Here is a 13,959-nt window from a genome sequence, read left to right as displayed (position 1 = left end):
AATTATTGATTTATGATATTTGTGCAATTGAAACTACAGTCGGTATGTTAGAAATACGCTGATATGAAAACTTTTAATATGGTCTTGATATTATATGAAAAGGCTTGGTTACTGATCTTTTCGACTCGATATTTCTTTTTTAATCTTGCTGCAACTGTTTCACCTGTAACACTGCAAACTATATTTAGCACTATTTTGATCGGTCGTTATTAAATGACGCAATCATACATGTGATATCATAATGTTTCAAATGTCTCAGCTTCGAAACAAGCTATCATACATATACAAGTTTACGATATGGGCTGCGCAACAGAAGAAAACGTTACCGTTACCGACTATGGAGAATCAATTACGCATATTACCCCAGTTGATACGTTATGCTCGTGCATTTTCACACTATACAGACTTCATATACAGGAGTATGCTACTAACGCAGAAACTGCTCCAACAAATTAACTAGGAGAGATTAAAAATGACGCTCCGTAAATTCTACGGACACCATCACGAATTGGTTGATCCATACGATGCGGTTTTGTCTCTACTAACTAAGGACACTTTCACCACGCGTTAGATTGTGGTTCGTCATTACGTCGTCTGATCTTTTAATTACCGAACGTGACTTATTCCCGATTATGACTGTTTTGCTGAGTGTGAATTTACAATGCTATAAGACGTGTCACGGTACTTTGCCATCCAAAACTAATGTATTTAGTTTTGATGTTATATTTGTCATTCTCAACGGATTTTGTCAAATGTGTTATCGTTTGTAGTTGTAAGCTTTATTTTTTTCTTTTGTATTTGTGTGTTAAGGTAAAGATAAATAATCCCCCAGTTCATTTTTTAGATTTTAGTTTGGTCGAACTAAATTTATAACGATATATTTTGTTTACAGTTTGATTAAGACGAAACACCAACATAGCTAGATAAAACAATTTATTATCTAATTACTACCACAATTTTATATAAATAAGTATTGTAGTTTCCATTGTTATTAATGAATATCAGTATTACAGACGTAATCTTGAATTCTATCCTAATTAATTTCTATTTTTGGGAAATTTTTAGGAATTCACATGTGACGGCACTTTGTGCGTCGATCTCTTCCGCTAATTCGGCTGTGACTTTTTATGTGCTGGATTAGGTTGTTTTATGTATTCGTTTTTACTCTGTTTATTCTGGATCACATCCGCAATTATATTAACTGTATAGTCTATTGGATTGGATTTTTAGACATCCGTATTTTCCGGAAATAATCTGGACTTCTCCGTATTTTCACTAGTGCTTACTTTCTCTTCCTCACCGGTCTATTGCAAATGGATGCCACGACAAAACTGCTCCTGCGGATATTGTGACAAATCACCGTCAAGTACGTTTCAAATCAATTATAAACTGTTAAATATATATACCGTTAATTCCGTTAACTTGGATTCCACGTTTATTCAACAATACGAACTGTAATTCTTTATTTCTATGAAATTCAATTGAACTGAGAATTCTACTTTCGTTTTTGACTTGATATCATTATTGCATTGAACATTCATATATTTCTTTCGTACATATTGTAAAATATTGTATTTTTATTTCTTTCAGTTTACCAAACATTACACACTCTGTAAAACTCCTGTATCATTTCTGGTGGAATTATAATCTACAAGCTTCACACACAAGTTGTTATTCTTTATAATTTGCCGAGATTGCGATACAATCCCATGGTAATACTAGCTGAGTCAGGTTCAGCACAGTAAATTGACGACAACCTGTCTTTACATATCCAGACAAGGAACGACAACGTATCAACGTACATACCTTCACACTGACAGTGGACTACATATCTTGCGTATACTCGACAGCAACCTAACAACGTTGAGTCAACATGGATCCCAGTCATGAGGAACAACAAGAAGAGGTACAGCCCCAAGAAGGAGATGTCCCTGAACTATTAGAAAATCCATCTAATATATCTCAGTCAGATGAAATTCCCGAGGCTAGGCGAGTTCGTGACCTCACGGAAAATAGACAAGGAACTTTCACCGAAAAACGTGACAAGTTCTGTCAGGAACTAGAGGCTCGATGGACAGACATTGAATCCCAGTTATTGGAAGTAACAACGCCTCCTAACGAGCTCCAGGAACTCCTTACAGCTCAGGACAAACTAGTTAAAGCCTGCAATAACTATCGTAGGCTCACAGATGAGTACCTTGACTTTCTGAAAAGGACCAGAACACTGGAGAGTCAAAAAGAAATAGATGCGTGTAAACTCTCTTTAGATTTTCGTCTGTCCAAAGTGGAACTGGTCATGGAAAAACTTCACGAGCATCGCCTCGCTCTAACAAAGTCCAAATCCACTAAATCAAAGACCTCAAAAGGTAAGAAAACCTCACGCAGTGGTAGCTCTAACGTGTCAGACATGTCAAGCTTAGCACGGAGAAAACGTGCCAAGGCAGAGGCTGCCAAGTCTAAAATAGCCTTTGTAGAGAAACATGCCATTATCCTACAACAGGAAGCAATGTTAGAGGAACAAGCCCTGTTCAGACAAATTGAAATGGAACAGGAAGGTACACGTAAAACAGTTCAACTAGAACAGGAGGCTGCTCACAGAAAAGTGCAATTAGAACAAGAGGCTATGCGCAGGAAGGCTCAAATGCAACAAGAAGCCGTACGGGTAAGCCGTGAAAAAGCCGAGCTGAAAGCCAGATTTAACCTTCTTGAAGCACAGAGAGAAGCTGCTGCTGCAGAAGCCGAGGCTCGTATCCTGGAATACGATGACAGCCAAGCATTTAGCGAACTACCTGACGAAAAGGAAGACCCGCTCCAGCGTGTGCAAGATTTCGTCAATAAACTTCCTGTGTCTACTGTTGTAAAGGAAGTAACGGGACCTCAAAAGACAAAACAAATTCCTGTCAAGATCGAGCTGAGTCACGAAGCACCAGCGTTCGTGCCATCCGTGGCATTGAACTTGCCTTCACAGACATCTGCTGTCTTGCCTTCCGAAAATAAGTCACCGGAAGTTACCTTTATCCCAGACCTGGGATTAGTAACCGGCATACAAAAACTAGGCCTTTTAGATGAGAGCCCTACTGAACATCAAAAAACAGGGTGTTAAAGAAGCGATCCCTGTCTTACGCACAAAACAAGACTTTATAGAAGAGATCCCTGTTTCACACCAAAAACAAGGCGTAATAGAAGAGATCCCTGTTGCACACCAGCAACAAATCAACCTCACATCAGAGATAACTAGATTCCTCTTACGCAAAGACCTGCTTTTCTCCCGATTAACAAGCTTTAACGATCGGGCAGAGTCCTTTCATACTTGGAAAGCAAGCTTCAAGAACGTGACTGATGAGTTACAAGTCTCCGACTCAGAACAGATCGATTTACTGATCAAGTGGCTCGGTCCAGAGTCTGCAAAACACGCCATTAGCATAAGAGCGTCGAACGCTAATAATCCTACCATAGGTATACAGAGATTATGGACGAGGCTTGACGAGCGGTATGGTGCTCCAGAAATGTTGGAAGCCTCTCTCTTGAGTAAACTTACCAAATTCCCTACCTTAACAAATAAGGACAACACACGTCTCTACGAACTATCTGACATTCTATCAGAAATAGAATATCACAAAGAAAATCCCAAGCTGGGATGTTTGCTAGGATATTTTGATTCCTCATCCGGGATTAATCCAATTGTTGAAAAATTACCGTACGGACTCCAAGAAAAGTGGACCACAATGGCTACAAGATACAAGTCCAAATATGAGGTTGCCTTTCCACCTTTCACAGAATTCTCTGCCTTCGTTAGAGAAATAAGCAAAACAAAGAACGATCCTGGGTTCATCTTTGGGTCAAAAGCCACACCAAATACAAAAGCTGCTGCGCCAAGGTCTACGCCTTACCCTAGGACTAAAGTTGGTGCTCATAAAACAGCAGTTGAGCAGCAATCTGGAGACGCCAGCAAACAAGGTCTTTGTATTCTGCACAATACAAAGCATTCCTTAAATGAATGCCGAGCGTTCCGAGCCAAGTCAATAGAGGAGCGCAAAGGTCTTTTAAAAGAAAACAATGTATGTTACAAGTGTTGTGATTCTACCACACATAGAAGCCGGGATTGCAATGCACGCATAAGTTGTAAAGAATGTGGAAGTAAACAACACACTACCGCACTTCACATCACTAGACCACAGCAACCCGCAAGTTCACAGTCTAGCTCGCCTAAGCAAGCCTACGGCGGGGAGCCTATAGAATCGGCTGAAACTAAGGCAACCTCAGTTAACTCTACCTGTACTGAGATCTGCAAAGATACATATAGTGGGAAATCTTGTGCTAAAATACTCCCTGTGAATGTTTATCACAAAGATAACCAGTACAAAGTTTTTCGCATGTACGCCATCATTGATGACCAAAGCAACCGGTCACTAGCATCGCCCGAATTCTGTAATCTTTTCGACATCAAAGATAAACCGGAAAACTATACTTTATCAACATGCTCCGGCAAAGTAGTCACTTCCGGCAAAAGAGGAAGAGGTTTCGTCATGGAATCAATCAATGATAATGACAAGTTTGACCTTCCTGTACTGATTGAATGTGATCATATTACCAATAATAGGGATGAAATACCTACTCCTGAAGTAACAATGCATCACCCTCATTTAAAAGAACTTAGAGGTAGCATTCCACCAATAGAGGAAAATTGCCAAATTCTTCTCTTAATTGGCAAAGACCTTATAGAGGCACACCATGTCCTCGATCAGCGCATAGGACCACCCAGAACTCCATATGCACAACAATTGAAACTTGGTTGGGTAGTGATAGGAGAAACCTGCATTAACAAGCAGCATGTTCCTCTTGAGTTAAATGTCAAAATAACCAACATTTTGCCTACAGGACAACCTTCAACCTTTCAACCATGCACAAGCAAGTTTGACATCCGGGAAAACTACACAGACCCTGTAACGAAAGACCTACAATCGCCACTCTTTGAAAAAACAAGGAACGATGACAAGCCTGGACAGTCATATGAGGACAAAATGTTCATGAAGCAGATGGACAACGAATTTGTAAGAGACTCGGAAGGAAGTTGGGTAGCACCGTTGCCGTTCCGAGTGCCAAGACAGCCATTGCCAAGCAACAGAAAACAAGCTCTTCATCGTGCTAATATGTTAGACATCAGTTTGAATAGAAACCCAGTTAAGCGGGAACACTTTCTTACTTTTATGAGTAAGATCCTAGACAATAATCATGCAGAGCTCGCTCCACCATTGCACGAACATGAGGAGTGCTGGTATTTGCCATTGTTTGGTGTTTATCATCCAAAGAAACCCGATCAGATAAGAGGTGTGTTTGATTCTTCCGCCAAATGTAACGGAGTTTCACTTAACAGCGTCCTGCTTACAGGTCCAGACTTGACCAACGATCTCTTGGGAGTACTGCTGCGTTTCAGGAAAGAACTGATCGCAGTAACTGCAGACGTTCAACACATGTTTCAATGCTTCGTTGTCAGAAAAGACCACCGTAATTACCTGAGATTTTTATGGCATAAAGACAATGACCTACAGGAGAACCTTGTCGAATACCGCATGAGAGTTCATGTTTTCGGGAATAGTCCGTCACCTGCTGTTGCTACGCTTGGACTCAGAAAAGCAGCTCAAGCATCAGAACTAGAGTTTGGCAGTCATGTGACTAGCTTCGTTACAAGAGACTTCTATGTCGACGACGGTCTAACGTCATGTCCTACTAAGGAGGAAACTGTTAAGCTCATGAAGGACACACAGCAAGCATTAGCAAAATATGGAAACTTACGTCTTCACAAGTTTGCCTCTAATTGCGCGGAAGTTATGTCTGCATTTCATGCCAGTGATTTGGCTTCAAATCTTAAAGATTTAGACTTAGAATGCGACAGCAAACCTCTACAACGTAGTCTTGGTCTCAGCTGGGACGTAAACACTGATAACTTCTTATTTCAATTATCATCAGAAAACAAACCGATCACTCGGAGAGGAATTTTATCAACGATAAACAGTCTCTACGATCCTCTGGGATTTTTGGCTCCGGTGATTATACAAGGGAAACTCCTACTGAGGAAAATAGTATCAGAAACCGTCGATTGGGACCAACCTCTCACTGATGAGACAGCAGATGAGTGGAAATCTTGGAGAGATACTCTAATTGCTATCGAAACATTGCGCATTCCACGTACCTACGTGCCGTATCTCAGCAAAACCGCCACAAAGGAGTTACATGTCTTCTCTGATGCATCAGAAAAAGCCATAGCAGCTGTTGCATATCTACGCACGACCGACAGTAGTGGTGAACCAAACATAGGATTCATTCTTGGGAAAGCTAAAGTTGCACCAACAAGTGGTCATACTATTCCAGTCTTGAACTATCTGCTGCAGTATTAGCAGTCGAGTTAACACAGACCATCATGGATAATTTAGATTTACATATAGACACCGTAAAATTCTACACAGACAGTAAAGTAGTCTTAGGCTACATAAGTAACGAGACAAGAAGGTTCTTCATCTATGTCGCCAATCGAGTAGAGAAAATAAGGAAACTTAGCTCTCCAAGTCAATGGAATTATGTACCAACTCACCGTAATCCCGCAGACTCGGGAACAAGGTCCGTACCATCCCATGAAATTCACAGCAGCGAATGGTTATTAGGACCAAAACAACTTCTTTCCTCAGAACAGAAGAATTCTGAGGATATATACCAGCTAATAGATCCAGAAGAAGATGGGGAAATCCGTGCAACTGTTAATGTTGCAAAAACATGTTCCACACCTGAGCATAAAGGTATCGGAACTGATAGATTCAATCGATTCTCCAACTGGACATCACTTGTGCGAGCGATAGCCTTTTTGGAACGTTTCTCCCGTTTACACGGGTCAAAACAGGCATCATCAATGACTTCTCTGGATAGTTTTTCGGATGCCGAAAATTTCATCTTAATATCTGCACAACATGAAGTTTATGGAGATGAAATAGATTGTATAAAACGTCAGGAACAAATTAATAAGCGGAGCCCGATAGCTAACCTCAATCCGTTCTTGGACAAACAAGGACTATTACGAGTAGGAGGCCGTATTGCCAAATCTGACTTGCACCTCCGTGAAAAGAAACCATTGATCGTCCCTGGACGCAATCATGTAGCGACATTATTAGTTCGACACTACCACAACAAGATAAAACATCAAGGTCGCCATTTCACAGATGGAGCGATTCGATCCGCAGGATTTTGGATCGTAGGAGCAAAACGCTTGATCTCATCTATTATTCACAAATGTGTGACATGCCGCAAACTCAGAGGAAGAACCGAGTATCAAATCATGTCTGATTTGCCAGAGGACCGTCTTGAACCTTCACCTCCGTTTACTAACGTTGGAATATACACCTTTAGACCCTGGACAATTGTTTCACGTAAAACACGTGGTGGATACGCCAACTCAAAACGTTGGGCAATTTTATTCACATGCTTAGTGACAAGAGCTATTCACATTGAATTAATCGAGGAAATGAGTTCTTCGGCCTTCATAAACGCTGTCAGGAGATTTGCCGCTATAAGAGGCCAAGTTAAGATTTTCCGATCTGACCGTGGAACGAACTTTATTGGCGCAATCGACGATTTAAAGATTGACTCAATCAACGTTGAAGATGGACCCTTCAAGAACTTTTTGTACAATTCTGGTACAACTTGGATCTTCAATGCGCCGCATTCGTCCCACATGGGTGGAGCCTGGGAGAGAATGATTGGTATCACCAGGAGAATTCTTGATTATATGCTTCTAAATGCAGCCGGAAGAAGCCTTACGCATGACTTGCTTAACACACTAATGGCAGAAGTTTCAGCGATAGTGAACTCTAGACCTCTGGTACCGGTATCAACAGATCCAGAGAATCCGTTAATATTAACACCGGCTATGCTATTGACACAGAAGACCGACTACGTTTTCACTTCAGACCATCTTGGGGAATTCGACAAACGAGATCTCTATCTTGCCGAATGGAGAAGAGTACAAGCTCTGGCCAGTGTTTTCTGGTCCCGTTGGAGGAAGGAATACCTGCCATTACTACAACAACGACGAAAGTGGACCAAAAATCGCCGTGATCTCATCGAGGGAGACGTCATTCTCCTAAAGGACAAAAACATTTGCCGTACCCAATGGCCCGTTGGAATTATAGTGAACTCATTTAAAAGTTCAGACGAACATGTCCGAAAAGCAGAAGTGCGAGTTATCGTTAATGGAAAAGGCACAACCTACACACGCCCTATCGTGGACATGATTCTTCTCATAGAGAACACTCTTGTGTAAATATATGTATATATCTCTGGATTATATAGTGACATTCACATGTGTTCTATCTTATGGAATAATAGTGATATCAGGTAGATTTCAGACGGGGAGTATTTTGGATCACATCCGCAATTATATTAACTGTATAGTCTATTGGATTGGATTTTTAGACATCCGTATTTTCCGGAAATAATCTGGACTTCTCCGTATTTTCACTAGTGCTTACTTTCTCTTCCTCACCGGTCTATTGCAAATGGATGCCACGACAAAACTGCTCCTGCGGATATTGTGACAAATCACCGTCAAGTACGTTTCAAATCAATTATAAACTGTTAAATATATATACCGTTAATTCCGTTAACTTGGATTCCACGTTTATTCAACAATACGAACTGTAATTCTTTATTTCTATGAAATTCAATTGAACTGAGAATTCTACTTTCGTTTTTGACTTGATATCATTATTGCATTGAACATTCATATATTTCTTTCGTACATATTGTAAAATATTGTATTTTTATTTCTTTCAGTTTACCAAACATTACACACTCTGTAAAACTCCTGTATCATTTCTGGTGGAATTATAATCTACAAGCTTCACACACAAGTTTTTATTCTTTATAATTTGCCGAGATTGCGATACAATCCCATGGTTATACTAGCTGAGTCAGGCTCAGCACACTGTTGTTAGTCCGCACTTCGGTGTTGTCATGTATATCTGTTATATAGTCATTTTAATAGATTTACTGTTTGCAAAATTCTAAATACTAATGATGTTCTTATCCCAGACAGAAAAACCTCAGCCGTATAAGGCACAACTTTTTGGAACTTTTGGTCTTCAATACTCTTCAATTTTGTACTTGTTTTTGCTTTCGACATTTTTTTATCTGAGCGTCACTGATTAGTCGAAACGCGCGTCTGGCGTATTAAATTATAAACCTGGTACCTTTTGATAGCTATTATTTGTGTGTTCCTCTGTCCCTTTATGTTCTCCTATTTATTTGTATTGTAGTCCTGTCATGTAATGTTGTCATTTTAATGTTCTATTTAACATTGCCATAAAAGCCGGAGGTTTGGCTAGCCACAAAATCAGGTTCAACCTATCACTTTTTTTCTTAAAATGTCCTGTACAAAGTCAGTAAAATGGCCATTGTTATATTATAGTTTGTTTCTGTGTGTGTTACATATTAGTATTGTGCTTCTGTTGTGTCGTAATTGTCCGCTTATATTTGATAAGTTTCCCTCAGTTTTAGTTTGTAACGCGGATTTTTTTTTCTCAATCGATTTATGAATTTCGAACAGCGGTATACTACTGTTGCCTTTATTGAACTAATATAATAAAAACCGAAACGTAAATGTAGTATAAAAACATCACACTTATTGTTTAATTAATAATTACCTCTGAAGATTAAATAAATTGTATTGATGACACTTAATGATTTTGTATCGACTTGAAGATAAGCATTTACTCCAGTTGTCCTAGAACATTTGCTAGAATTCCTGTTTCCGTCGATCGACCATCTTGCCGGAAAACTGTTGTTTGGGGGATTTTGTGTAGCCTTCCCAGTAAAAGCCAGATTGCCTATTAATAAGTAAGTATATTGTATTATAGATTGCCATATCGAACTAAAATACGTGTTATTTTTTAAAGGATGCTAAAAGAGTACTAATGTCTGTAAAACAATTTTGACTTACTAACTTGTGTAAAGCTAACGTAAATTTTGGGATTTTAAACTTCGAATACAATACATTCATTATGAAGTATTTGGGGAATAAGAAAATTGAAAAGTTAACACTCCATGTATGTTACGTGTATTATGCGTGGAATCAAAAACTACACAGGGGCTTATTATTGTATAAATTTAACTTCTCTAATTGTTAATGACTTCTATTCTCTATGTGTCATTTTGTCTCTTGTGGAGATTGTCTCATTGGCAATCATACTACATCTTCTGGTTTATATATAGGAATACGTATAAACATACATCAAGGGCAGAAAAAGACATTCAAGGCATTATATTGCCTGGGGAAGAAAATGGGGAGCTAATAGAAACTAAATTAAATATGTTTGCAGACGACACCAAATTATTTAATAAAAATGAAAGTTCTGTAAAAAAATCTTTTGAAATATTAGACAAATATGAAAAGGCATCGGGTTCTAAAATTAATTACGAAAAGACTAAGGGAATAAATATTGGCGCAAATAAACGCAGACGACCTACTTTTAAAAAGATAAGCTGGACAACAGATAACATAAAAACACTAGGTATTCACTATGGTTATAACATTGATAATGACAAAATTTGGAAATCAATATTAGAAAAAAGTACAAAATTGTGTTCACGTCTGGAAAAGTCGAAAATTGACTTACTCTGGAAAAGTCCTTATTGTTAAAAATTCAATTATATCAGTGTGTGGTTATGAGTTAAAAATAAGAGGTATACCCGAAAAATACAAAAAAGAATTGAATAAGATAATATGGAATTTTATTTGGGATGGGAAAGTGAATCAAGTAGACCGGAAGGTTTGTTGTTTAGATGTTAAAAAGGGGGGCATGGGAATGGTAAATTTAGATAGTTGGATAGAAAGTAAATATATCAAATCTTTATATTCGATATTACATAAGCCATTACCTAGTTGGAATGCAATAGGTAAATTTTGGTTAAAAAAATGTGATAAGAAATTTGAGGATGAACTATTTCTGTGTAAATGTTTTGACCTTTCAGGTCATAAAATAAAAAACATACCACATTATTACAGAAGCGCTTTACAATCGTGGTCAAAACTGACAAAGATCACACAGAATATATTTAACGTAATGGAAGTAAAGAAACAGCGATTATTTGGAAACTCAAATATTTTATTTCAGGGCAAAACTTTATTTTATTCTTCCTTTTCTAGAAGTCAGATCAAAACTCTTGCTGATATATGGGACGATAATACCAAAGATTTTATATCGTGCAATGAAATATATAGACAATTAAAATATAAACGTAATTGTATTTCGGAATATTCACGAATTAAAAGTTCAAATCCACAAACATTCATGCAGATTTTAAAAAATAACGATGATCAACCTGCTTTAAAAAGCAACAAAATAAAAATTTCTGAAACACTTGAATTTTTAAATCCAGACAATAAAATCATTAAAATCAAGGATTTGACATTAAAATATGTTCAATTAAACATTAACATAATTGAAAACCCTAAGTGTCAAACAAAATTGGAAAACTTGTATAGCTAGTATATTAATTGGGAAGAAATTTGGCTAAATCTAAGTAAAATGAATATTAATAGAAAAGTTAAAGAATTTCAATGGAAATGTATACACAGGATTATATATACAGAAAACAGACTGAAAATAATGCGCATGTCAAATGGAAAATGTCAAATGTGATGAAATTAACAATATTGAAACGCTTGAGCATTTAGTTTATCAATGTACCAATGTTAAACCATTGATAGAAACGGTTGTTAGAAATTTACAACTTTGTAACTTTATAAACGACGAGGTTCTCGTTGAAAAATATATTTTATTAGGAATTTGTACAAAGAATTCGAGTACTTTCATTGTTAATGCAATTATACTTTATTTCAAATGGGCTATTTGGAAAATACGTAATAAATGCAAATTTGATAAAATTCAACTGAATGTGCAGTCTATACAGGTTATGCTAAAAATGCACATGAAAAACGAATTCAAATTTCTTCTGCTACGCTCGGATATAAAGTCTATATGCAAAACGAAAATTAAACTCTTTATCGAAAAAATTTAGGAAGATGTACTTAGCTCTACTGCTGTACACGAAAGGTGTGTTCGATTCCATATATACTTATCTTATTGTATATTGTGTATAAAGTAGTGAACACTATGTTATTATATAACAGAAAGAAAAAAACAATATCTTTTATTGTAATTATTATTTGAATCTATGTCTGTGCATATTAGTTACATAAGTAAAATACCACATATATTATCCTATGTAATACATTTGTACTCACCACATGTGCTTTATCCTTTTTTATAATCCATATATATTTTTAAAGAATAATTTCAAATTCTGTTCAATCACATCAAAATTCTTCAAGTCAAACAATTACTTATTTTCGCAATCAAATTTTAAAGAATTTCAAGTTTAAATCAACACATGAACCGGATATACGATAGTGATGTTATACAGTGATCCTATCAGGTGGGAAAATCAATTGTAATGGTTATTTAAATATAATTATGTATGTAAAACCATTGTATAAACTCATTTGATATTTTCCCTGGTCAAGTGAGGATGTTAAAAAACAAGGACCCCTAAGTATGCAACCTGGGCTACTTAGGTATTTATATAACAGGAAATGATTGAATAAAATATTTGTTATCGTTAAAAAAAAAACAAAAAAAAAACATACACCAATGTTTCATTGTCTTAACACAAGTTCAAGGTGACATCATTTTCTTACATAAAGCAGACATTGCTGAATCATATGAAACTGCATGGAAACGAGAATGGGATAGGTTTATTTATTTTTTGCAAAAGGAAACTTATTCTGGAGGTGTTGCTATTTCGTTAAACACCTTAACAGACTATACATAAGAGTAAAAAATAGCATGAAAACGTAAGGTCTAACCATCGAATGGATAACACTGAATTATTAAAAACAAAAACAAAATAAAGTAAATAACACTTGTGAACAAAATAGCCTAGCAGAGTTTGAAATTAGTAAGCAAACTTTGTTTTGTATATTATATAATCATGTCCAATTATTTGAAAATACCCACGCTTGTTACAATACTGTCCGGCTCTTCCAATAACACATCCGTCAGTACAAACACCTGTTTGTATATCACATTTACTATGTAAACAGTTATGTGAATCACATCCCCAAACACATAAACCAGTTTCAGGGTAACAGTTTTTGTTGATACAATTCGCTGGACATGACTCTGTACAGTGTTTTCCCCATGTATCTTTCCAGCACCCTATAACATTAAGAATATCAGGGTTTTTTCAACAAAAACTGTGCATTAAGTATTAACATTAAAGATGTCACATCAGCGACCAATTACAGCCTGCTCTTTACGATTATACTTCAAATTTTTAACACTTATTCTGGATCATTATTCGTTCAATTTCTATAGTTATGTCAAATAATTTTAACTGTCAGTGAGTACAAGTGATTTTCATCTTTTGTACGCTAAGTTTTTAAGTTGTAGGATTTAACAATATAGACATGAAAGACTTGTTCTCGTCTTTTGATGCGATCTTATCATTTCAATATCTATGTTCTAGTAATGACTATAACTGTTATGTACGATTTTTTCCAGTCCTGCAATTTTTATGTGTTTATTTCCAAAATCATGAATATTTGGAATACAATCCCAGTTACGGCAACTAGTCAAGTACCCGCGATTGTAGTTCTTGAAAAAAATATATAACTTTTGTTTAAAATTGTGTAGTGTTATTTTTACACTAGTTCTGTAACTGAATGTAGATTAATTTGAAAGGGTAAGCTTTCTAGTTTGAATTTCTGTTAAAATTTGATTGATTTAAATGTAAAGTACATAGTAAATTGCCTGAATTCTAGCCTTTATTCTTTTCCGGAACAAGACCGGTTGACCCTGTTGTCAATCAAAAAAAAATTGGCAACGGAAAGATGGTCATTAGGCACTGAGA

At 36.7% G+C, this 13,959-nt stretch overlaps 1 protein-coding gene across 1 annotated transcript in view; it reads right to left on the bottom strand.

Annotated features, from left to right (window-relative positions):
* The window catches only part of LOC139497715 (uncharacterized), a 36,287-nt gene that overhangs the window by 14,305 nt on the left and 8,023 nt on the right, over positions 1–13,959 (bottom strand). The window contains exons 4-5 of the mRNA XM_071286285.1: positions 13,065–13,265; positions 9,690–9,872 (exon numbers count right to left, since the gene is read on the bottom strand). Of these exons, the coding sequence (XP_071142386.1) occupies positions 9,690–9,872; positions 13,065–13,265 (384 nt within the window). The remainder of the gene's footprint in view (positions 1–9,689; positions 9,873–13,064; positions 13,266–13,959) is intronic.

Source organism: Mytilus edulis, chromosome 1, assembly GCF_963676685.1.
Source record: "Mytilus edulis chromosome 1, xbMytEdul2.2, whole genome shotgun sequence".
In the NCBI taxonomy this organism is placed as follows: Eukaryota; Metazoa; Mollusca; class Bivalvia; order Mytilida; family Mytilidae; genus Mytilus; species Mytilus edulis.
This window is presented reverse-complemented; position numbering and strand designations above follow the sequence as displayed.